Source organism: Takifugu flavidus, chromosome 4 (assembly GCF_003711565.1).
Source record: "Takifugu flavidus isolate HTHZ2018 chromosome 4, ASM371156v2, whole genome shotgun sequence".
NCBI classification, from domain to species: domain Eukaryota; kingdom Metazoa; phylum Chordata; class Actinopteri; order Tetraodontiformes; family Tetraodontidae; genus Takifugu; species Takifugu flavidus.
Window position 1 is genome coordinate 3,120,996 of NC_079523.1, and position 23,989 is coordinate 3,144,984.

A 23,989-nucleotide genomic window follows, 5' to 3' on the forward strand; every position below is an offset into this window, starting at 1 on the left:
GGTGCACGCACGCACACACACAAACGCCTCTGTGATGGCGCGTTTTAATGAGGAGTAATAAGGATGGTAATGACCCAGTCCTCTTTTCCTCTCTTTTTCTGTCTTTGTTACTCTCTCTCTTTTTTCCATGCCTTCCCTTCCTCTCTCGCCCGTGTCTGGCACACAGCTGTGGGTTTATGTGGAGCCAGTATGAAGAGTAAGATCCCCTTACTGTTTTGGCCTTTCATGGATTTTTTTCATCCAGTCAGAAAGTCCTGTAGCATCAAATGGAAACAACAAGGCAGGAAATATGTTGCTCATCTAATTTTCATTAGCTGACTGAAATATTGATGCACTTAAAAAGTGAACAGTGCATGTTTAGTTTATCTCCTCCTTCTCTCTTCTGCTGATAGAACACTGTTATTAATGTCCTTGTCCAAGAGGCAGACATCCCCCCCCGTTCTTTTCTCCTAAATTGAATTGAAGGCATCCCTTTTTCAAACGAAATACTCTATTAATTTATTTATGCCGGGCCATAAATTATTCTATTAATATTAGCACGTTCCAAATTAGTATGACTTCTCTCAATGTTTCTTCTACTTCTATTAATTAGCATACTTGTCACTATAACAAAGATTTTTCTTTCTGTGATAAATTATAAAGGAGACATTTTTTAATACAATGAGAACTGCCTTAGAAATGATTAATATTTTATTTGTGGCCTGTGAGACAAAAGTGAGGAGAAAGGAGCAGGAAGAAGAGAAAACTAACAATTACTGTATATGGAATGCATTAGAGAGTGGGATTGGCGTGCAAGTGTTGACTTTTATCGGGTTCTTTTGGAAGAAAAAATGTGTGAGTGTGTGTGTGTGTGTGTTGTGTGGCTCAGGGATATCATCTTTGCACCACTTTTGGGTAGAATGTGAATTAATTACCTCGGTAACGGCTTGGACCAAGTTCAAAAGTAGTAAAATTCATTTAATTTGAAAGTGGACATGCTATCATTTTCTCTGCATGTCCCTTTAAAGTCGCTCCTGTTTTTACTGTGGACTTATTCAATTATATTTGATTAAACTCACTCTGATCCAATCTATTAATTAACTAGAAAATGCAAAGTGCCCGACTTGAAAGCTGATGTATAAAATTATATCATGTCCACTTTGATATATATTTATTTATATTTCTTCACGCCACCATTTTTGAAATCCATTGTAGGCCCTTATTATTGAAGGCCTGTTTCTCATTTCTCAACAACACATCCAGATATTATTAAATCAGCTCTTTTTTTATCTTCCTCATAATGCAAATTTTGATTGTAAATGAAATTATGCCTCACCTGAAGGCAACACCACAAATTTGCTGCTTCAGAAATTACACTCTGCCCCCCCCCCCCCAACACCTTTCATGCACTCTGATTCTGTGGTAAAACTTAAATTGCACCTTATAATTAAAGGTTAAAAAAAAAAAAATTGAATGCAATTTATTTGAAAGTCCCACGTTTTAGTGACCAGAAATACAGCCATTTCTTTTCGAATACTTTTAATACAAAATGGAGTAGTTGTCGATTCCACTCTCTCTCCCTCTCTCTCTTTCTCAGACTCAAACATATACTCTCTCTCCCTCTCTCTCTTTCTCAGACTTAAACATATACTCTCTCTCTCCCTCTCTCTTTCTCAGACTCAAACATATACTCTCTCTCTCTCCCTCTCTCTCTTTCTCAGACTTCACCGATGCTTCTTCGAGTGTCTCTGGCAAAATTTTTCTCCATCTATCATTAGTGCTGTCCTCTGCCCCCCCAACCACCCCACCTCCCCCTCACACTGAAGGTCACTCTAATCAAGAGCTCTCTCAGGACAGAGCTGCTAATTGCTCCGTGGCGCTCTTGCTGCTTTTAGATCCAAATAAAGGCACGTTGCCCCCCCCCCCCCCCCCCCCACCCTCACCTCTGTTCCACCATGTTAAATACAATCTGAGTCTGAGCTGCGTGGGCTGTCATAATCTGACCTTAGCCCCGATCGCCTCTCGGGAGGGGACAGCGAAGGGGAAAGCGGGGATGGTTCCATCCCAATGGCAGAGATGGGCACACACACTGGAGCTTTGCCTCTGGAGGAATGCACAACCCACCATTTTAGGCCCAGATAAATGAGGTGTGCATGAAGTCCGCTCCTTCTCCAAATATTTGTGTGTCTTTGTGTCTGTCTCTGGTGTTTCCAGCAGACAGAAGTCTGCAAGCTGGTAAATCACTTACTGCACTCTAAAGGAAGGGTCGAGGTGAAGGCAGGAGTGTATGTTTGCCCCGGTCATATACACATAGAGAACGATCTCATCGGTGCGGAATGTGCTGTGTGTTTACCTATGGCTCCAGAACCCACCTGACCGAGGGAGGCTAATCTTTATGGGCTCTGTAAACAGGGACTTTGTCTTCACACAGCTACAGGACGGCGAGCAGACACACAATTCACACATGGACACGCACGCCGACGTACACGCGGCGGGGAGGGGGAGCAGGTTACGTACTGTAATGGATAGAGTAGATACAAAGCATGCACGCACGTGCAGATGTTTCATGTAAGCACTCACTTAGACTCTCAGAAAAACTGGATGCCATATGGCCAGTTAAAAGGAAGGAGAAGAAGAAGAAGAAGAATTCCCCCTGTTTATATAACTGAAGGTTTTCTTCTGCACCAAGACCCTCATTTCAACCCCACAACAACGGTGCTGTCGTCTTTATTAAGCAGCTGCACGCCACACTGGGGTTCAAACAGTAGGCCAGCGTCGCTAGCGTCGCGCTTTTGGACTAATGATGCTCTTTGAAAGCGGTCAACTAAGCCAGCCAGTAGTAGACACCCGCCAACATGTGACTGACTATCTGTCTGTAGGATAATGGAGTTCACCTGTTAGCACTGGAGCAGGGCCAGGGCAGCTGCAGACATCTAGCATTAGCCCTTTTGCTGTTAGCCAAGCTGTTAGCGCTGGCTGGCAGCCAGCTCCGCCTGGAGCGGCGCTGCTAGCTGCTAGCTTTGGCTCAGTGTGATAGACTACCTGGTCGCTCTCGTCTGGTATCCTGCCACAAATCTGGCTGGGATGTAGCGACAGCCAGCTGCTGGGGAAACAACCAAACTTGGAAGGGAACGCAAAGGAAGAATTTGTGTAGCGCTTTGCTCTTTTATGAGCACTCGCTGGAGTGAGATGATGTGTGTGTGTCTCTTTTTTTCTCAGGCAAACACACGTCAGCTCAGAAATGCCACGCAGATATCCCTCTGATCCTCCCCCAACTCATTCGCTCTTCTGTCATTCTGGAGTCAGAAGACTAAATCCTATGTATCTAAAACAAATAGATATACAGTGTTTAGTGTCACTTTATAACTTTATGTCAGAAAAAAGCACCGAAATTGTATTAAATTAAATGAAACAGGACATTTTCAGAAATCAGACACAGAAAAAAAACTACAAAACTCTGAAGACGTTGCCTAAACTGAGTAAGGCCACCGTACATACTTACTAGCCAGGTATTCATTTGACACCGACGTGTCCTGTCACACACGAGGAAACGTTAAATATTTGAGTTACTTAACATAGTTAAATATTAAAGTGTATGAGGAAATATAGAAAGCAGAAACTCTGACTTTAGAGCAGCTCAGCGCAGCGGCAGCATTACTTCAGGGACATTACCAGTCCAACCCATGTTTACTTTACTCTTTTTTCCTTCCTGCCTGCAAGGCCTCTAATGCAGCCGTTTTATTTGGCTCGGTGTCTCCGACTGCATCTGTCGCATTAACCTACAGTGTCTGGTGACGGCTGAATGATAACACAGTTGGCTCTCAGGTTGAGGGTTGAAGCGTTCCCCTGAGCCAGCCTGGAGACGTGTTTGGCCTTGATTTTTTGCCCAACAAACGCGAAGACGTGTAAGTCGTAGTTTGCCAGTATGGGTGTGTGTGTGTGTGTGTGTGTGTGAGAGAGAGAGAGAGAGAAAGGATTGAAAATAAACATCTCAGTTCCTTTCTGATGCTTTCATGCAACTGGGGCTGCTCCAGTTAGGGTTCTGTGGACACACTGACAGTTACTAAAGGTTCTATTATTTTCTGTTTTTTGGGTTGTTTTTTTTGTAGTGCGTGACTTTCAATTATAATGAAATAAAGCCCCTTTGGGTGTAGCAGCTAAAGCAAATAATTTACGAATCTACTCATTGCTAACAGGGACTCCTGTTTCCTGATTACAAAACAGGTTTCAGCTCCAATTCTTCAGGTTTCTGTCTCCAGGAAGAGCGCCTCACGCTCACAAATATTGATTGAACTATCAAAGATCGCAGTAAAATAAAATAAAAAAAACCCCCAAAAACTATGTGGGTTCTATTTCAGGGTGAAAACTTTTATGTTTTCCAGGACTGAAGCTGCCACTAGTTACCAGACATAACCAGAGGGAGAAATACAGCATGTAGGGAGTCGGGGAAAGAGGGATAATTCAAGAGTCAGATGAAAGTAGATGGATGATTGAGCGTAGATACACAGACATTTTTCCCTCACCCCCTCCCTCTTCCACCCTCCTCTTCCTCCCACCCTTATTCCCTCAGTGCCTTGCCTAATAAGCAGCGTTCCTACGAGCTGATGCAAGGCGGAGGAAACAGAACAGGCGTTCTGGGACCGCTGGAAATATTCCCACATGAGGCATAACATGATAAAGTCTTATTATCTCGCTAAGCTGCTGTAAACACGGACGCACACGTTAATACACAAGTACACAACGCTGTCTGGTACGTGCACGCACGTGCTCTCAGAGAGGGGAAACCTGCCGGGCTCTGTGGGTTCTGATGAGCTGTGACCAAGAGGAATCTGACAGAGCCAATCCCCTCCGACAAAGCTCGCCAGTCAGCAGTTGCGCGCCAGCTCGCCGGGCACCGGGCCCGTCCCGTTTGAACTCCGCACGCCTCGGAGCTGTGGGAAGGGAACGCAGGGAGAGTTCTGATGGTTATTAAGTGTAAAATTTTGCGGGGACATTTGAAGAAGCGACGTGTCGAAACAGGACCCGTCCCAGGTCTTCTCCACCTCATCAATCATGGCAGACGTGCACATAAACACATGCTCTCAGTGTTTGCTGTGAGCTAATCCATTACAGTAAAGCGGTACGTGTCAGCTCCTTATGCAAACACACAGGTATACAGCGGAGTCATCAGGAAACATGTCCAGTCCCATTTCGCTTCTTTTCTTTTCCATCCCAATTAAAAGGCAGAAGAGGCCTTTTATTTAGCCCTCCCCTAAACACATTCTTTATCTCTGTGATCTGCGCTCCTCCTTCCCCTGCTCGGTCCCCTCGGGGTAGCGAGAATCACTCCCCCCATGTGCTCCCAGGTCAGGGGTTCAGGTGTGGGTGGGGGGGGGGGGGGGAGGCTCACGTGGAAAGAGAGCGCAGCAGGTCGAGGCAGGCCTCTGCACAGGCAGGCTCCTTTACTGCGAGAAACACTTAAAATTAAAACATTGTGTGCATGTGTGTGTGTGTGTGTGTGTGTGTGTGTGTGTATCATCGCCCTAATCAGAGACTTCAGGGTAGATTTATGCCCCTGCCTTTTTCCCGACCTCCATTACACCAGCTTATATACACCCATTACAGGATATGACAGAGCACACACCCTTCAGACGAGCACAGCACACTGCCTATGAGTGTGTGTGTGTGTGTGTGTGTGTGTGTGTGTGTGTGTTTGTGTATGTGTGGGATAGGGCAAGCTTCCATCTTAACACACTTCCCACCTTCCCATTAGGTCCTTGTCCACCTGCGAGTTCTATCTCTCTGTCTTTATCCGTCTTCTGCTCGCTGCTAATAAGGTCAATGAGGAAGAGTAAGAAGCAGATGAGTGGAGAGTACATTACGGCGCCGTGCCGGCCGGTGTGGGCCGGGCCGGGCCGGTGATTCATGCTCAGCCAGATGATGGAAGGAGTTTCTACTGCGCCGCAAAGTCGTTGGACTGTGTGGCAGGATCTGTTGGTCGCTCCGCGGTGCGATGCTCTGCTTCGTAATATCCCCTCGGGGAGCAGTTGGGCCTCGCAGGGGTCTGGAAGAGGCCAGGAGGAGATGGAGGGATAGAGAGTGGAGAGGGGGAGGAAAGTGTGTGGAAGAGGAATGAGGTTGGAGATTTAGTGACTATCTTTAAATGTCACAATAATGCTCAGCTTCACAGGATTTCTGCAGGGGAGGGGGAGGAGGGAGGAGGGGCAGAGGAAAGCACCTCCGTGGGCTTTAGAGCGGAGAAGAGGCTCACTCCTCTGGAGGCCATAGAGCAGCTCCTATGTGCACCTGTGAGCTCCAAATGTCTGGTAATTTACAGCGAAAAGAGGAGGAAAACCAACTTGCTGATCCTACATCAGCCGGAGAAGACCGCAGTCCTTTAACATTTTCTTTATTTATTGACTTAAATCCATTTTTTAAATGAATAGAGGGAGGCGGAGCTTCTTCTGCTGCTGCTGCCAACCACTAGAGAGCCTGAGAACTCACTTTTTGGTGGCTTCATGCCTGCAGCAGTCTATATTTGATTTTATTTCTCTCTCTTTCACACACACACACACACACACACTAACAAACACACATGCACACACGCAGATATGCTCAGGTCCTTGTCCTCCAGCGGCCATCTGGTAACATTCCATTAACAGGGCCACCAGCGCTTTCACACTCTCATCTGCTGTCAGTCCAGACACACACACACACGCGCACACCCCCCCCCCCCCCACACACACACACACACACACACACACAGGCTGCTTCACCTGCTCTTGCCTCAGAGGAAAAGAAAAGTTAGATTCTCACATAAACCTTTTATTGTATTCCCAGCAGGCATGGCTTATATGTCTCTGAAAAACAAGCACGCACACACACTGGCAGACAATTCCTCAGCGTCGATTTGTGTACCGAGTCTGTGTAGCTGGAATAAAAAGCATTAGAACTTTTCCCTTAAAAACTACATGCGCCCCTGTGTGTTAATTTCTAAAACTGGATGAGGCAGAAAGACAGGATTGAGCTTGTCATTAGACTTCACAGCCCGCCTGATTGTATGAAGATTTCTGTCTCATGCTCACTGCCTTTTGTGTGTTTTGCGCACGTGTGTGTACCTCTCTGTCTACTCTCTCCCACGCTCGCGCTCCTAACGATGGCAAATGTGCCCGTGTGTTTGCAAGGCATTGTTTCTCAAAAACAACAACACATCCAGGAACGTCTCGTTTTGTCGGGTTTTGTGGAGGGAACACGCTCTAATTAGAGAAGCCCTATGAAGGTGCATCAAACGGAACGTTGTCAAAGCTCAACCTGCTCGTGGCTCTCACACCGTGCACACACGCCAGCTCTGATTATCGGAGAAACGTCTGTGTTTTTAACTACGTTGCCGAGTATTAACAGCCTTGTCAGTTTAGATTTGCTGCAGATCTGATCCTAATCCACGTGTGTGCTCCCAGGCGCACTTTCATATCCAGACAAAAATGTGTCTGTTTCAGGTGTTGCATTTGTGGCCACATGGGCATGTTTGGTTGTGTGTGTGGGCGGTTCATGACCAAAAGACCTTTTCCTACAAGTAAAGATAAACCATTTACTTTACTGTCCTCACACGTGTTTATTTTAGTTACCCGTCTTGTTTGTTCGCCCTGATGGGAGCAGCTTGTTCTGCCCGGGTCACTCGTGCTCAATCTGTGCATTGTGTGCCCCCTCCCTCTCCTCTAGGTGCCAGTGATGATGGTGGAATCAGCTTCTGAGACCATTCGAACGACGCCGTCCAACCAGAACGGAATCAGCAGCCTCAGCAGCCAATCAGACGGCGGGGGAGGAAGAGAGGGTGGCTCCAAGGGAGACACCAATGGAGAAATCAGTCCGGTTGACTTACTGCACCTGCAACAGCAACAGGTGTGTGTGTGTGTGTGTGTGTGTGTGTGTGTGTGTGTGTGGTGTGTGTGTGTGTGTGTGTGTGTGTGTGTGTGTGCGCATTGAGGCTTATGATTGACACAATGTTTGCAGATCGACCCATTTATGTACTTATGAAACTGGCTGGGCAACACCTCCCTTTTTGTGACCCGTGTGCCTAGGGGCCGTGCACACACGCTGTGCACACACACACACACACACACACACCATGCACCGTGTGCAGCATGTCCGCGGCCATCGGTTACATAATGCGCAGATGTAATGACAAACACCCAGCCACTCTCCGGTAATAGTCAACATTGCATTTCAGAAAAGTCTGACAAGGCAGACTCGTCGGCGCTTTAATTACCCAGCAGTCACAGCGTGTCAGCTTATTCCACCAGGACACGTCTGCTGATGCACAACGAGGACGCGGCTGTAAACTGATACCAAACTTAACAAGCGTCGAAGATGCAGCTGACAGCACAAACATCACGGGTTTCATCTGTCGTTTGCCCAAAACTTGCTCTTTTCAGAGTAAAAGACTTCCCCTCAGCATCACTGCAGGTCCTCGGCTGCCCAAAAGTTTTGCCTCTGGAGGAAATCTAGCAGGAAAATGAAATTCCGGGTTTCCTCCCCGATGCTGAAGCGACTGCCCTCCCTTTCCCTCGCCCCTCCCGTAGGTAGTGAAGGAGGTTTTGGTGAATGAAGAACAGTCCGGGCTCTTGGGGCCGGTCTGCTCCCCCTCCTCCCTCCTCCCTCCCCTTGACTGCATCCTCACCCTGCTTCCTCAGCAACCCTCAGCTGAAGACACACACGTGCACGCAGAGACACACAGTCATGCACAAGCGCACATACATAAACACCCGACCTGAAGTTATACAAAGCAGGCCTTTATTCCGTCAGACGCGTCTCTGCTCTTAATGTTTTTGCACCTGTGTGTGCGAGTGTGCGTGCTGGTATTTCCTCTCTTGAGCGGGTTAAAAACCACAGAGCTACACCTCCCTTTCCCTCCATCTTTTTCTCTTCCTCCCTCACTGGGCTTCAATTTCCCTCTGTCCGCTGTGGTCCGTGAAAGACAAGCACAACCTTTCCTCCAGATCCCCGGCCCACACCTCACCCAAACCGCCTGCAGACGCAGCACACCCGAGCTCGTGCCGTGTTCGGAACTTTTAAATGAGATATTAGACGTTGTGTAAACCTGAACCTGCCTCCGATACACCTCCCCCTCCCCTCGTTCCTTTTTCTCCTCCGCGCTTCCGTCTCACCTGAAGGTGCGGTGCAGGCCGGCGTCGGGGCTTAAACGCCGCTGCCAGTGTGCACTGGAGCAGAAAAGACACACACACAGAAGTCCTGACAGCACGCTGTTGTCAGAACACAAAGCCATATTTTCCTCCAGCCCCTTGGGAACCCGAGAGGCATCGCAGCCATCTCCTGCTGTCGGACCCCCTCCACCGGCCTCTCTCTGGCTTCTGTGCACTGCTCCATCTTTGGATTCTGTCCTCTTTCTCCCTCTGTCTTCTGAATGAGGGATGGGAGGTACATTATTAGAGAAAGCTAAGGTAGAGGAGAGCTTTACATTGTGGAGGGGGTGTGTGTCTTGGGGTGGGGGGCATTGGAGGTGGAAAGGAGCTCTAGAGCTGTGAGGGAGGGGTGTAACGCTGAGACGTGTCAGAAAAGGGCGCCTGGGCCTCCCTTTGGAATGTGGCCTGTCTGCCTCCCCAGAAAGTACAGAGCAGTAGAGAGGGAGGAAAAAGGGAAGAAAAGAAAGGGAAGAGGGGGCAAAGGCAGATTCAGCCTCATCACTGAGGGGAGGGGGCGGACAAAGAGGGCAGTTGTTGAAGTAAAAGGAAGGTAGAGGCGGAGAAGTGAGTGTGGTGGAAGGTGTTGGTGAAGGTGGCGGCCATGGTTGCAGAAGGGAAATGATGCATGGCGGAGCAGAAATCTAAGCAGGATGGATCTGAACAGACCTGAGAGTGTGTGTGTGTGTGTGTGTGTGTGTGTGTGGTGTGTGTGTGTGTGTGTGTGTGTGTGTGTGTGTGTGGCTGGGTGGAGGCTGCTCTGACGAGAACCAGGTGTCTTCACGTTCCTCCTTTATGTATCTCGCCCGCCCATTTTTTGTTTGTTTTGTCTCTTTTTTTGCAGATGTGAGTCATTTGCTCAGCACCCCCCCCGTCCCCCGTCCCCCGTCCCTATTAGCCCCCGTCTCCCTTTTCCCCCTTCGCCATCAGTTAACGGCCTTCCAGCCATCACAATAGTTGGTGAAAGTTAGGAAGGAAGAGATAGAGAAGGATGGTGGCAGGAAGGTTCTTTTCCCCGGCTCCCTCGTGACTCCAACCCTGTCCTGTGTGAAAAAAGAAGGTGGGGGGGGGCTGAAGCCGTCTTCCTTCCCCACAGATCTAAAGGGGACGTTGTTTGAGAAAATGGCAGTCTCAGAAATTGGTTTGGAGCTTCATTCCCCCGCTCCCATTTGTCATAATCTATATTTACCCGGATGCGTCCCTTTTCTGGAGCGCACACTGAGGCTTTGTTTCTCTCCCCCGCTCACGCGCGCACGCACGTGCACAGGCGGTTAAACACATGCAAAGAGCTGATGTGAGTTAATGAAGGGTGTAATTAAGGAGCCACAGTGATGACTGCAGATCAGGGGAAACTGATACAGATCTCAGATATACAAACACGGATGAAAGATAGCCATTTTGCGTGCATGTGCAAGTTGCTGGGGGGGGGTGGGGGGTGGGGGGGGGGGGGGGGTGTTTGCGGACAGATGTCCAAGATTGGTGGGTGCGCTAACGAACGATGAGAGATCCTGGATAATTCAGATAACGTATTGCTTCCTGTTAGCTATCTAGCCTCCGTCTGGAGTAATCAAGGCCCGCGTGGAGGGAGGTGGGGTGTGTTCAGCACACGTGACTCTTCCAGTCCACGATCCCAGGCTAAATTATGGGAGGTGAATGTTGGTCACTGGGGCAGTTATGTCTCTTTTGACCTCCAGCTCTCCAATGGGGTTCACTCTCAGGTCAGGGGTGCAGAGGCAACGTTGCCGCAGCCTGAGAAAAGAGATATTTTGTCATTAGCTAGCACAGTCGGATTTAATTTAATTACATTAAGCTCTCGCTTGCATCCACACAGAAGGTGTGTGGGTGTCATTTGCCGCCTGTCTTGTCAGCATCCGTAACCTGTGTGTGTCAGGCCGTCGTGTGCGAGGGCCAGTAAATCAGTCCCAGGCCTCTCTCTGAGGGCTGTCACCTCCTAAAAGCTTTCCCTCGCTCTGGGCCAGGGCTTCGTCTTTATGGTCGAGGTCAGGAGGGTTCGAGGGTCATCAAAGGTCAGGTTGAGACAGAGGAGGAGCAAGTCCTGTTGCCTAGCATCAGAGAACACCCACCGCTGTTAGCGCAATATTACAAAGAGTTCTATAGAAGCTAACTTCCTACAGGAGTCTTAAAAGCGCTAATAGCTCTCCTTTATCTGGCTTCTTTCACTTTTGCCATTTGGCTGTTGCACTCTTGAATCCACTGCATATGTATTTGCTTTTTTATTGATGTGTAAAGGTTTTAATGTATATATTACTTTTGTTATCACACACTAAAAAGAGAACTCGCAGTAATTCAGTTCAGTGAGACACATACGTGCACACCTTCCTCCATTTTCTTTTTTTTGGCAGATTCTAAGAAGCTGGGGTATATTCATAAACAGCCTCATAATAAAGCTTCTTCTTGACCTTCCTCATTTTTCCTCCGTCCTTTGTCTTGCTTGAATTTTGGGATTTTTCTTTTTTTTGTGTTTAGAAAATCATGCAGTGAACACCTCTTTTTTTAAAAAAAAAAAAAATCTCTGCAATCCTTTGGGCATTGAGCAAAGATGGATTTTGCGATTTTGCTACAACACATCGATGGAAACGCGCTACGAGTACCTGGACGGTGGACATGGTCCAGCAGGCCAGCAGGAGACAGTCACACTTGGTTGACCCAAACAGTAACGAGGCTCAGAGACAAGAATAGACAAAATACCAAGGAAGGTGTGTGTGTGTGTGTGTGTGTGTGTGTGTGTGTGTGTGTGTGTGTGTGTGTGTCCTGTCTCTGTTGTGGAGACTGAGATATACACACATCCCCAGCCTCCTGAAGGGGCTAGATTGGGTTTGGTTGCCATGGGAGTGTTTGGAAGCACTTACACCCATCAAATAACACACACACATGTAGATACACACACTGACTTCATACATCTTCTTCACAGAAAGACTCCCTTTTTGCTGGATTTTGTAAGCGGGCTATTGTCGCCCCTCACCCTTCAGATTTGACTGAAGGCTTTTTAAGAGGTCAAGGGTCAGTGGGTAGAGCCGCACGACCTCATTACAGTACTGGGCAGCGATGCTGGGTCGTGACTGTGTGCTGTTCCTCTGCTTTTAATCGATGCGTGCCCTCCAACGCTGCGTTTCAGAGTTCTTCAGGGACAAAGATCAAAAGGGAAATCAAAGGAAGAAAGTTTCTGAGTGCAACCGAGCCAGCGCACGGGTCAGAACATCTGTTTACCGTGGCCGCGGTTGTCCTTCCTTCCTCTGGTCATTCAGAAGATGGACGGAGAGAGAAAGAGAGAGGGAGAGAAAGAGTACAGACAGAATGCTGACAAGGCTGCCGGGTGAATAGTTTCCCTGGAAACAGTCAAGAGTCTGAGGTGCGCAGCGAACACGCACACAGCGCACACACAATGGCTGCAGAGGCCTAAGTGTTGCTAATTAGCTAGTCTGAGCTGGTTCTTTGTGCGAGCCATTTTAAAGAAGAGATAAGAGTCAACAGGGAGGTGAGGAGGAATGCAGCGCTCCTTTCTTCCTGGGCTCTCTGCATCGGCGCTGGGACAGGATGCCGTGTACAGTTTTCCAAAACAATGTGACACATAAAATGTTGATTTGTAGTCTTTTACTAAACGATTCCAACATCAGAACCATGTATGTATGAAAAAAGAGTATCATGAATTCTAAATGATTCACACTGCAACATTAAGACATCACTTTTGTCTCTATTTATTTATTTGCTTTTATTAATGAGGCTGTAAATGTCTTTTGGATTACAGGCTATATGTGAGATAATGTTTTTAATGAGCGAAAAAAATGGGTCTGATAAATACAATCTTTCATTTAGTGCCGTGAGACTAGAAAGTTAAATGAGAAAAGGCGTATTATTACATTTACAGCAGGAGGTGAAGCCCAGAATCTCATTGTTTCCCCTTTTTGAAACACTCCTGTTTCTTATTTGGGGAAGTTAAAGATTTTCGTACTTGTTTAGAAGTTGAACTCTACATACAGCCAACCCCTGTGTGTCTATCCACTTCCGGTGTGTGTGTGTGTGTGTGTGTGTGTGTGTGGTAAGGCTTGGTGGGCGGGTGTGTCACTCTGCACAGCCGCAACCAGGTGTAAAAACCTTCTGAACCAAAGACATAAAAGAGTTTTATTTCCACCCAGGCAGGCTGTCTGGCCAGTACTTTTACAGGCCAGTGACTTGAAACTTGTTTTCCTGTTTAACCAACAGGCGTGTGTGTGTGTGTGTGTGTGCATTTATTTTCACATGCGTATATAGTATGTGTGTAGATGCACATGGTTGACAGCCTCTGTTTGCGTCTGTGTTTCTCCTCTGTTTCCAGGGTCCTGGCAGCATCTCGCGTGTGTTATTGGTTACATTTGGTTATTAATAAAACCAGTTAAACAGTTTCCATATGCGGGGCCTGGTTGCCATGCTAGTGCTATCCTCATTACGGACAGGCCTTGCACAGCATCTCCTCCTCCGTAATTACTCGTGTTGGGAAGCGGACGCAGCTCAAACTCCACCAAAGTCGTTTGAATAAATAACACCTAAGTAGCCTTGTCTTCATACTGACCAAATTACTCATCTATCCTACCTTATAGGAGCTGACAGCTCAGTACTGTGTGTGTGTGTGTGTGTGTGTGGTGTGTGTGTGTGTTGTGTGTGTGTGTGTGTTTTCCGCTGTGGGCTGGGTCTGTCTGGAGCAAGACTGTCCTCTCTTGCCAAAAAAGCTATGATGAAAACCACAAGGAAACTGCATATGTGAATATAATGCATCATGCCTGTGTGTGTGTGTGTGTGTGTGTGTGTGTGTGTCTGTGTATGCAGTTGTGTGTGTGTTTGAGTGAATGCGTGAAGGAAATTTGCTGTTGAGCGATTTGCCATCAATTAGCAGTCTGGATGAGATGAGGGCAACAATGCAGCGGGAGCCGCTTTTATATCCTGGAAGTGAGTTTCTCTCTCTTTTCTGTCCCAGGTCACCTCATCATTATCCCAAATTGTCTCTTGATGTCCTTTCCCCTTCTGCTGAAAGAAAAAAGCCGGCATTCCCTTGGGAAGATTTAGATTTCTTTATTTTTTATTTTATTTTTGCATGTGTGTGTTCGTAGCGTGTGTGTGTGTGTGTGTGTGTAATGATGTGATTGTGTCATGACATAAAGCAGCTCTGGGTATTTAGTCAGCCCGGTTTTACGGCCCTGCCTGTACCCCTGTGAATCAATAGAAGAAATATTAAATGGGTTTAGGGACATTTTTGAAGGGGAGAGGTTTTCTCATTTCTCCAAACGGTTCTGAACCGAGAGCACCATCTGGAAAACGCCGGACTTCAGAAAAAAGGTCCCTTTTATGAAAAGTAGGATGTGAAAAAAAACCCCCGTCTAAAATCAGCGTGGTTTTCAAACACTGTGGCATATTTTGAAGTTCTCCCCGAGTATGTGAGTTTTATTGCGTTGGCTCTTGGACGTGGTCTTTCCTCTCTTTAATGGTCAGTCTGGGCCCACTGAAGCTCGCTTCAGCCATTTTAAAACCTCAGCTCTCCATCGTTGCCCTTTATATTACGGAAACATCGCATTAAAAAGTTGAACGGGATCGCATCTGGCTGGAGTCGCCGAAGGTGTCCCGCACATTTCCAGCGAGGCCTTTAGTGGACAACTGTTTCAGAGCCTCCGCGGCTATAAGCAAGAAAACATAAAAGCTGGCCAGAAAGGACCGGAAAGACCCGGTTAATACCAGTAAAGGAGCATGTGAGGAGGAGCCAGGGGGAAAGGGGTGAAGATTCGGCACACCGTATTTATTTGTAACCCACCGTGAAACTGAGTAGATTTACCGGGATTTGGCTCAGGCAGCTTTTTACCCCTATATGTTTACTCTGGATGTATGGCTAACAACTGCAGCGGGCTAGCATGCTATCAATCATCCAAGCCAAAAGGCGCAGACTCATTTAGGGTGTTCGACAGCAAAAAGCCACTTGTAACACTAGCTTGAATATTGATGTGGTAATCCTGCGTCTCTACCTTTAACCACTTACCCCGGGCTGGCAGCTGCCCCGATGGTAATAGGTTTGACAGTCAAGCTAGGGCAGCAGTCCCCTCATAAGGTCGACAGCTGCATTCAGATTTGTTTTCCATTGGCCTGAGTAATCTATCTAAAGTTTCTCATATCTGCTCTCATAATTTATCACGCATATAAGAAACAACAATGTGGACAACAGATTTGTGGGGAAAAGAGAGACGGAGCACTTGGAGACGCAGCAGCTAAACGCTTGGGAGGTTTATTACCCGGAGGAGCGAGTGAAGGCGAGATGATCGGGCGACTTAGACAGAAACGAGACTGTTCTTCCTGCAGAGTGACGGTGATGCGTTTGAGTTCCGAGGGTCTGCCGCAGCTGTAACGAGGCCTTCGCAGTAAAGGAGACGTAGGAAGGCTCCGGGTTTGGGGTCGAGTTACTCCCACTTTGTGTTGCCGAGCGGTCTTTTTCTGAGCGCGGCTCCATCCTTCGCCGGGACAAACCCCCGAGAATTCAAACGTTTGGTCAGGAAAGCGTGAGAAGCGACGAGCCAATGGCAAATGTTTCCACAGTTGAACTTCAAAATAGACGTCCAAGGAAACAGCGTGGACTGCGCGGTTCTAAAACCAGCCTCATGTGAAAGGCCGGATGGGCAAATGTGGGCAGGGCGGATTATTTGTTCTGCGTGGAGCCGTGACTTGTTTAGGTTTCACCCAGAATCTCCTCCATAAACACTGTCTTTGGTTTTTGTCACCCCTTTTTTCTTCCCCTCCCGGATTCTGATCAGTTGCGCTCGCAGGTCTGGAGCCGTCGTCCACGTCCTGCTCAGAATAGTTCCTGCGGTTTGAGCTGCTTGTAGGAACGGACCAGCGCCGATGCCGTGATGGACCCAACACATGTCGCGGAGCTGGAAACCAAATTCAGCGCCACAGATTAGCGGCTGCGCAAGGCCGTAAAGAGGGGATTTCAAGTCGGAGCTGAGTTTATCCGGGGGTTCCTGGTGAGAAGGACGGGAGCATCAGCTCCTCAGCTCCACCGGTGGATCCGAGAGATCCGCTGCCTCCACCTGTGGCTGATCCCTCTCGCTGAGACAAAATCAGGAAGTGTGCAGACAAGAGAGGCAGCCAAGTGTGACTTTGTCCTCAACCTGCGTCTGTCTACGCCTCCTCTTTCCTGTTAGAGAAAAGGGGTTTTTTTACAAACTGGGGGGGTGGGGGGTGGGGGGGGTCCTGGGTTAGCTTAGTCCCAGACAGAAGAAACAACGAGCTTCTCACCCTCACGCCTGTTTCTCTCTCAGCTTTTTTTTTTGCTTCTTTCGGGTCTAAGAGCAGGGAAATCTGATACCACCTGCCTTCCCCTTGCCCTTTCTAGCCCCCCTCCTCCTCCCCCTCCTACCTCAAGGACAGCCCACTGTCTGCCCCGGGGGCTGTTTATCTATGGGGGGGGGGGGGGAGCAGGACCGGTTTGTTTCGTTTTGGCCGTCAACAATGGACCTCAGTCTGTGCTGATGGACTACTCCAACATATGGTACCCACCTGTCTCGCTGTCTCCCTTTACCCCCCCACCCCCCACCCCCCCTTCCATTTTTCTAATGTGTCTCTGTTTATATTTCTTTGCTTATTCCTGCGTTCCGTCTCCCTGTCTCACCCAAACATGCTGGGAGGATTAGAGGCCAGATTCATCACACACAGACCTGTTTGCTTTAGCAACCTGAGCCCGGCGTGTGCGCGCACACACACACACACACACACACAAAAGCACCCACACACATATCTCTGTGAACAGTTGCAACACGGTGGAGTTTTTTACATAAATGAATAGAATGAATGAATAAGCATCAATAAACAGGAACAACAAACAAACAAACACTGAGATCTTGTCACACATTTTGCTGCTGTGGGATCCCTGATCCTTTTGAAAGGTTTGGAGTTTTTGACCATATTTTTGGAATGTGCTGCGGACAAAAACTAAAAGCTCATTTGTCTGTGTGTGTGTGTGTGTGTGTGTGTGTGAGAGAGAGAGAGAGAGTAACCCTGATGAATTTAAAAATGCTCTGTTATTAAAGACTGTCAGAGGCGATGATTTACAAAGGGGAGCGATGACAAGTTAGAAGAACTCACACATACACACACACACACACACACACACCGGCCTCCAAGCTGAGCAATGACCTCCTCACCCTTCCTTCCCCTTCCTCCTCCCCCTTCTCCCTCTCTCACTCTAATAAAACCTGTCTGACACCACTGATGTGTACATGTATGCATGTTTGTGTGCGTGTGCATGTGTGTACGTCTGTGTGTGTGTGATGTGCTCGGCAGCAGCACAAAGACTCTGTTGTTGGGCCTCCCTCTTAGGCCTCCCTCATATTTTCTTTAAAGGTGCAGTGCTCCCTAAGAATGCCACAGGGGGAGAGCAGAGTTGAGTTTGGAGGCTTCTAGGAGGAGCTGACGTGCTGGTGGGTGGGAGGGCGGGTGAGCGGTTGGGGGGGGGGGGGGGGGGGCAGGAGAGCGGGGCAATCTGAACAATTCCCTTGCTCGCCCAGGTCACCTAGAGAAGAAGTCGTGGAGGGTACATGCAACGGATTGAAGGAGAAAGGTCAAGAAGAGAAGCACTTTTGGACAATGGAGCGAATAGGTGTGTGTGTGTGTGTGTTGGGTGTGTGTGTGTGTGTGTGTGTGTGTGTTGGGGGTGTGTGTATGCCCACATGCGCGTGTGTTTTGGTACAATTACAGTGCTTCCATTTCATTCCACTAATGGTTATTACAGAATGGAAGTTAATACATAAATAAATGAACTGTTGAATTATTTATTCATGAAGCCGAGCTTCAGCTTTTGGGACAGTGAACGCTGCTTCATTATCAGTCAGTGTGGAACGATTCTCCAAATACAAAATACTTATGAGACAAATGGAACAGAGCCTCTGTGTTTAGGTATTACACAAATTTGATTAGCCTTATAGGGAGGAGGATTCCGTCCATTCTAAAACACACTTTACTGCGTTTCTTATCAGGGATGAAGGACAGATGGTGTTGTGTGTTCTGCGAATTTAGGAGCCCCCCGAGGCGGACGGTGATTTATGATTTTGCATTCAATAAATGAAATTTGACTTGTGCTGACATGCTCCTCACCAGAGAAAACAAGGAGGATTTGTTTTAACAGCTCTCCTCTTTAGAGGTCTGTTTGCAGTCCGTCTAAGTTATTTTCACCTCTGACTTGAACTTTTCCTCTAAAGTAAATCAGACGTGATCCGCGGGAACGGCTGCACGGCCACTTTCACCGGATTCCCGTGATTCCACATATAGGAAGGATTTCTGTTACTGTCTTTTATTGCGTAAAAGAAAAACCAGACATAACTGGAAAGTTCGGTGTGAAGTAACAGTTGCTGTTAACACACAGGACAACTTTTGGGATGTTTATTGCCACGTGCACGTCCGCTGGCTGTCTGGTTGCAACACCTGCGTCCACGAACGAGGCCTAGCAGAGGAGACAGGCATCACCTCTGCTTGGTCGTAGGGTTTATGAAAGCCATAAATGGCTCTTTAATATAGTGGTAATCAGGGTGGTAATTTGGGTGGAATTGTCCCTTATTGTTGCCAGACATGCCTCTCCAACGCCTGCCAACACACATGCATTCAAACACACACACAAGCACACACACACAGGCTCACACACACACAGGCTCTTAGGCAGACAGGGTGTTCAAGGAATAATTCACACCACATGCCAACAAACTGGGCGGTTATGTTTTTTTTGTGTGTGAGCCTTCACGGTGTGTGTGTCTGTACGTGTACATGTGTGTGTCTGTCTGCTTTAAGGCTGTGGTCAAGCAGTAAAATGGGAGGGGGTTGCTAAGTTTTCTGTTGAAGTGTTAAAACGCGCGCGCATGTGTGTGTGTTTGTGTGTGTGCTGTAATTTAAAAGCCATGTCCATGTGAGTGTGTGTTTTAATTGCGGTCTCGACAAAGTAGCAAGTGTGCCTGATACAGATGGTTTTCATCACCGCACAGAAACTTCTCTCCGCTCTCCGTCTCCCTCTAATCGTGCCAGACTGCGTTTGAAATTAAACATTATTCGACGCAGCAGAGATCCTAATATGACAGTGTATTCAACCCGTGACGATACGCAGTGTGTGTTGTATCACGGCCTCACAGTTTCACGCCGTTGTGAAACAATGCGGGAGTTCCGATTTTCTGGAGCTGCAGGGTTGAGAAAGAACATCCTTTATTCTGGCCGTTAATTTGTGGTGGCAAAAACATGCGCAAGCGCGCGCACACACACACACACACACACACACACACACAGACTTTCATAAATCAATATTTACTAAAGAACCTTTCCCCTTTGAGTCAGAGGAAGCAAATGTGCATCCCGCTCTCTAACCCTGTCGTGTGTGTGTGAGTTTGTGTGTGTGTGTGTGGGTGTGAGTTTGTGTGTGTGTGTGTGTGTGTGTGTGTGTGTGTGTGAATGCGCGCAAGGCAACCTTGTGTTTTGACATGGGTGTTTTCTTGTTTTGTTTAAGAACCAGTTCAGACATTCCAGAGCAAATGTCTCATCCTCAGGAACTTCAAATTTGTTTATGCAGTTTTATTACGATCACTGACAGGGGGGGGGGGGGGATTGTCTGGGGTTGCTGCATCCGAAAGTGGAATTGGCAATCATCAAGGGCATCACAGAGGAGTGGAGACAGAGATCTGGGAGAGTAATGGTATCACTGGTTTGAATGGACAGCACTGGAGGGAAGAAAGGGGAGACGTGGAAAGAGTGGGAGGAATGAAGAGGTGGGTGGTGGTTATTCAGAACTCTCCAGGGCACATCAGAGCAAACGGTTTCTTACATCCCTCTGACACACACACACAAACACATGACACACATGAAGATTTGCTGACACACTTCTGCCTCAGAGGATGTGGAAAACCCGCTTTGCTTGGAAAAGGGGGAGGGAGGAAAAGGGGGAGGAAGCAGAGGGAGGCAGGGCAGGGAAACAAAGACTGGAAAGAGGAGATGGTCAGAGATTGGAAAGTGAAAGTTTTTGGGATACCAGAACCGATTACCAGAGATACCAGTGTGTGTGTGTGTGTGTGTGTATGTGTGTGTTTGTATGTGTGTGTGTGTGAGAGAGAGAGAGAGAGAGAGAGCATCTATTCAACCTAATCTGTCCTTCTTGCAGGCACTCCAGGCAGCCAGACAGTTCCTCCTCCAGCAGGCCTCCGGACTCAACTCCCCAGGCAATGAGGTCAAACAGAGCCCAGTGCAGGTCAGAGCACACAAAACTGCCCGTGCACTCTCATGCAAGCACCGAGCTTCGCCATCTCTGATATAATCATGATTTTTGAACGTTGCTTTTTTTTCATTACCAGTTTTTTCTGCCTGCGCGTGTTTGTGTTGTAATGTTTTTGGTAATTGCCGTGTCGGGCTGGGTCCGTCGTGCACCGGCAGTGGGCGTAAACAGAGGGCAGGATGACCTCTGAAAGACCACAAATACACAGACAGCACTTATTCTAATCAGCGTCTGTGAATTAACAAACACGAAAAGGCATCTTCGCAATTACGGAACGTGCTGGAAAGAGGCAGACGTGGGGTCTGCCGTTGTTGTTTCGTCAGGAAGTTGGGCCGTGAAGGTAGAACCACGTACCGGGGCCGCCACGTTTGGTAGCAACATGTGCTACAGACAGCTGATTTGAAGCAGATGCGAGCGGTTAGCAGCTAACTGAAGAATCCAAACTTTCGCTAACTGGTGAGATAATTGATGTTTCCTGGAGCTCAACTATGGAGCAGCATCTGCAGCAGAAGCCTCGGAGTGTATTCTGTGTGTATCTTTGCTGGAAGGTACACACACATTCAAGTCTCCAAATGTGGGAACGGTCCAAAGTGGGATTATTCCGATGTAACACAACACAAGCCTCCTTTAATTACTACTGATCTGTAGGAACCTGGGATTTTAATATGATCTAAATGTCTGAGAGTAGAAACCTAAGTGCAGAGGAGCGTGAAAACGTGTTGTGCGTTTGTCATTGGACAGAATCTACATCTGTGAATACCAACAACGGGAATTCTGACACTATTCTCTGCTGAATGGGGTCAAACACAGGTCAGCTGACTTTCCTGATTTACAGTTTTACATCAGGGAAGTTTCCTTGCTTACCCTCGCTGTCACGGACACAGGCACACACAAACACACACACAAACACACACACTCACTCCCTCTCCTCCGTTCCCTCCCTCCTCGTCTTGTTTGTTGGTGTGTGCCCCAGCTAGCCTCTCTGTACTCTCCAGGGCATCAGCGCTACATCTCTGTTGACTGAGCTGTCAACTCACATGGAAACACACACCCGGATAACTCGCATAGTCACTTTGATGCGTGTGTGTGCTTTCGTTCAGAAACACAGATAAAACACAAATGGTTACCTGTGTGGAGCAGCAACATTCGAGTTGTGCATCAGAGCCTGCAGGTCACATGGCACAGAGAACCCACTCAATTATTGCAATTTAGAGCTTTATGGTCATTTTAAAAATTGGAGCGAGGGCACCGAAGCAATCATGAGCAGGATGAGTAAAAGCAGACCTTCAGCTGGAACACTTCCACAGACGGGGACCGCCTGACTGACACCAGGAGCAAAATGGCTGTCCTCAGGTTGGCTCCTGCTGGGCTGCTCTCACACATGCAAATGAAGCTCCGCCAATAATGAGATCTTTAGGAGCTCGATAATTAGATTTTTCCCTTCCTTCTGAGGGAGAATGACAGAGGCATACAGAAAGAGCCAGAGGAAGACCTCGATCTGTGCTTTGACTTCTCCAGACAAGCCTTGCCCCCCCCTGCTCCCCACTGTCTCACCCCTTCCCATCATATTTCTGTTCTTTTCTTTATTTATAATGGAGGCGAGTATCTGAGCAGAGAGCAAAAGAAACTCAGATTATATCTGCTTTTTGATTGGTTGTTCAGAGACGTCTCTGTGTGTGACTGACTGCATGAGATTGTATCAATCTGGGTGTGTGCGTGTGTGTGTGTGTGTGTGTGTGCAAGGGCCTCAACAAAAGCTCAAATCTCTGACAGGCTATTGCTGGGAGAAAAAAAAAGATTATACTCAATGAATTTGCAGCTGTTGGTGAAAACGTCCAAATATCAGAACAGAGCGATCGTCCATAATCCGCCCAGAGTCGTCGGCGTTCACCGTTATTGGGCCACTTGAGCATCTAAATGAGCTGGTTGGCACAGAGTGGCGGTAATTTGCCGGATTACCCACCACGGTAGGTAGCCTTTGAGGCCTTGGCTACAATAGACACACTTGCCACATTCTCAGACCCTGGGTGGGCACATACACCCCCACTTGGCAGCCGCGCGGCTGGCACACTTAACACGGTGCCATTTGGCGTGCACACATACAGACGGAGGCACGTGCTTGGCCGCGGCCCACACGTATGTAACTGAATAGCGGCGTGTCCTGTTTTCATGTATTATTGAGGAGCTCGTTTAATTAGAAAAAAAATTGAAAAGACTCATTATAGATATGTTAATTAGCTTGGCTCTGTGCTCCCCAGAGAGGGCTGCCATATTGGGATGGAGAGGGAGAGCTGGGAGACGCGGAACACAAACACAGGGAAGAAACCGAGCCGCATCGGCCTTAAAACGGAGATTGGGTTTCAGTGGACTTTTCATCAGTGTTTCCTGCTCAGCTCAGCAGTTTTTGTTAAAGCTCTGCTGCCGTCGTTGGACCAGCGACGCCTCTGAGCCCAGTTCTGAGGCAGGGGTCAGGACCTTTAGCTCATCAACAAAAATATGTCCGTGGAATTGAAGGCGTTCCCGTTCTCTTCTTTCTCTTTTTAACACTCGTTCCCCCAAAGCGCTCCTTTTGTCCACTCCCTGAAAGTGTTTAGTTGGCACTTTATTTGATGTAGAGGGAATTGGGGCACGCGCACGCACACACACACACACACACATGCGTGGCTACAGTGGTATGGGGTCCTGACAGTTTGTCAGAGCTGCAGGAGGAGGTTGGGAAGCCCAGCGGAATGGCGTTGCTCTGGGCTGAGGTCTGGACAGACGGAGGAGAGGTTTGGGTCTGATCACTGAAGCACGAAACTCTTATTTTGTGATTTGAAACATGAGTGAAATCAGTAATGAAATATGGTCGATAACGGCCGCTCACACTTCCCAATGAAATGCGCCGTGTGTGTGTGTGTGTGTGTGTATGTGTGTGTTTCTGGGAAAGTGTTGTCATTTTTATTCTGGAGCACTCAGGCGTTAGATGGAGGGAGGAGGGGAGAGGAAAGGAAAGAGTATGCATGTGTGTGTGTGTGTGTGTGTGTGTGTGGGGGGATTTTCCACTTGAACTTACTGGTCTTTTACTGTCCTATCTGAAGTTTTTTCAGTTTTCATTTGTCTGGCCCCTGTCAGGAAGAGCTGACTGTTCTGCGGGGACATGAGGGGACACGTTCTCTCTATTCCCTCTGCTGTCCTCTCACCTCCTCCACTCATCTGTGCATCTGCGCATCCCCGTGTTTGTGGAGAAGCCGGCTAGCAACACCAAATCTGTTTAAAGTTTCAATCTTAAACCATTTAAACCCCCCACTTAAACCCGTCAAACTAGAAGAGACAGAGTCAAACATCCAGTGGCCTAAAACGTTGTCCATTTGTGGCCATATGATACTCTGCAGCTGCGCTCATGGTTTGTGCAAAGTCCCGATAGCTCCGTGCATTATGGAGCCACGTTGGTTTAAATAGGCTGCAGATGCCAAAGAGCGGTCTTCTGCTCGCACACTGGCTGTAGACAGAAACAACAATCAGCAGAAACATTGAGGCTGTAAGATTGTGACCCCACTAAATTTTACCCATCAGTTCT

General features: G+C 47.9%; 1 protein-coding gene across 3 annotated transcripts in view; it reads left to right on the plus strand.

Annotated features, from left to right (window-relative positions):
• foxp4 (forkhead box P4) overlaps positions 1-23,989 on the plus strand; it is a 75,162-nt gene that overhangs the window by 21,580 nt on the left and 29,593 nt on the right. For 2 of the 3 annotated variants that reach the window (XM_057030211.1, XM_057030210.1), the window contains exons 2-3: positions 7,678-7,857; positions 20,320-20,406. In XM_057030211.1, the coding sequence (XP_056886191.1) occupies positions 7,687-7,857; positions 20,320-20,406 (258 nt within the window). In that variant the 5' untranslated portion in view covers positions 7,678-7,686. Of the gene's footprint in view, positions 1-7,677; positions 7,858-17,765; positions 17,788-20,319; positions 20,407-23,989 lie in introns of those variants that run through there. The other variant, XM_057030212.1, reaches the window with a different exon arrangement.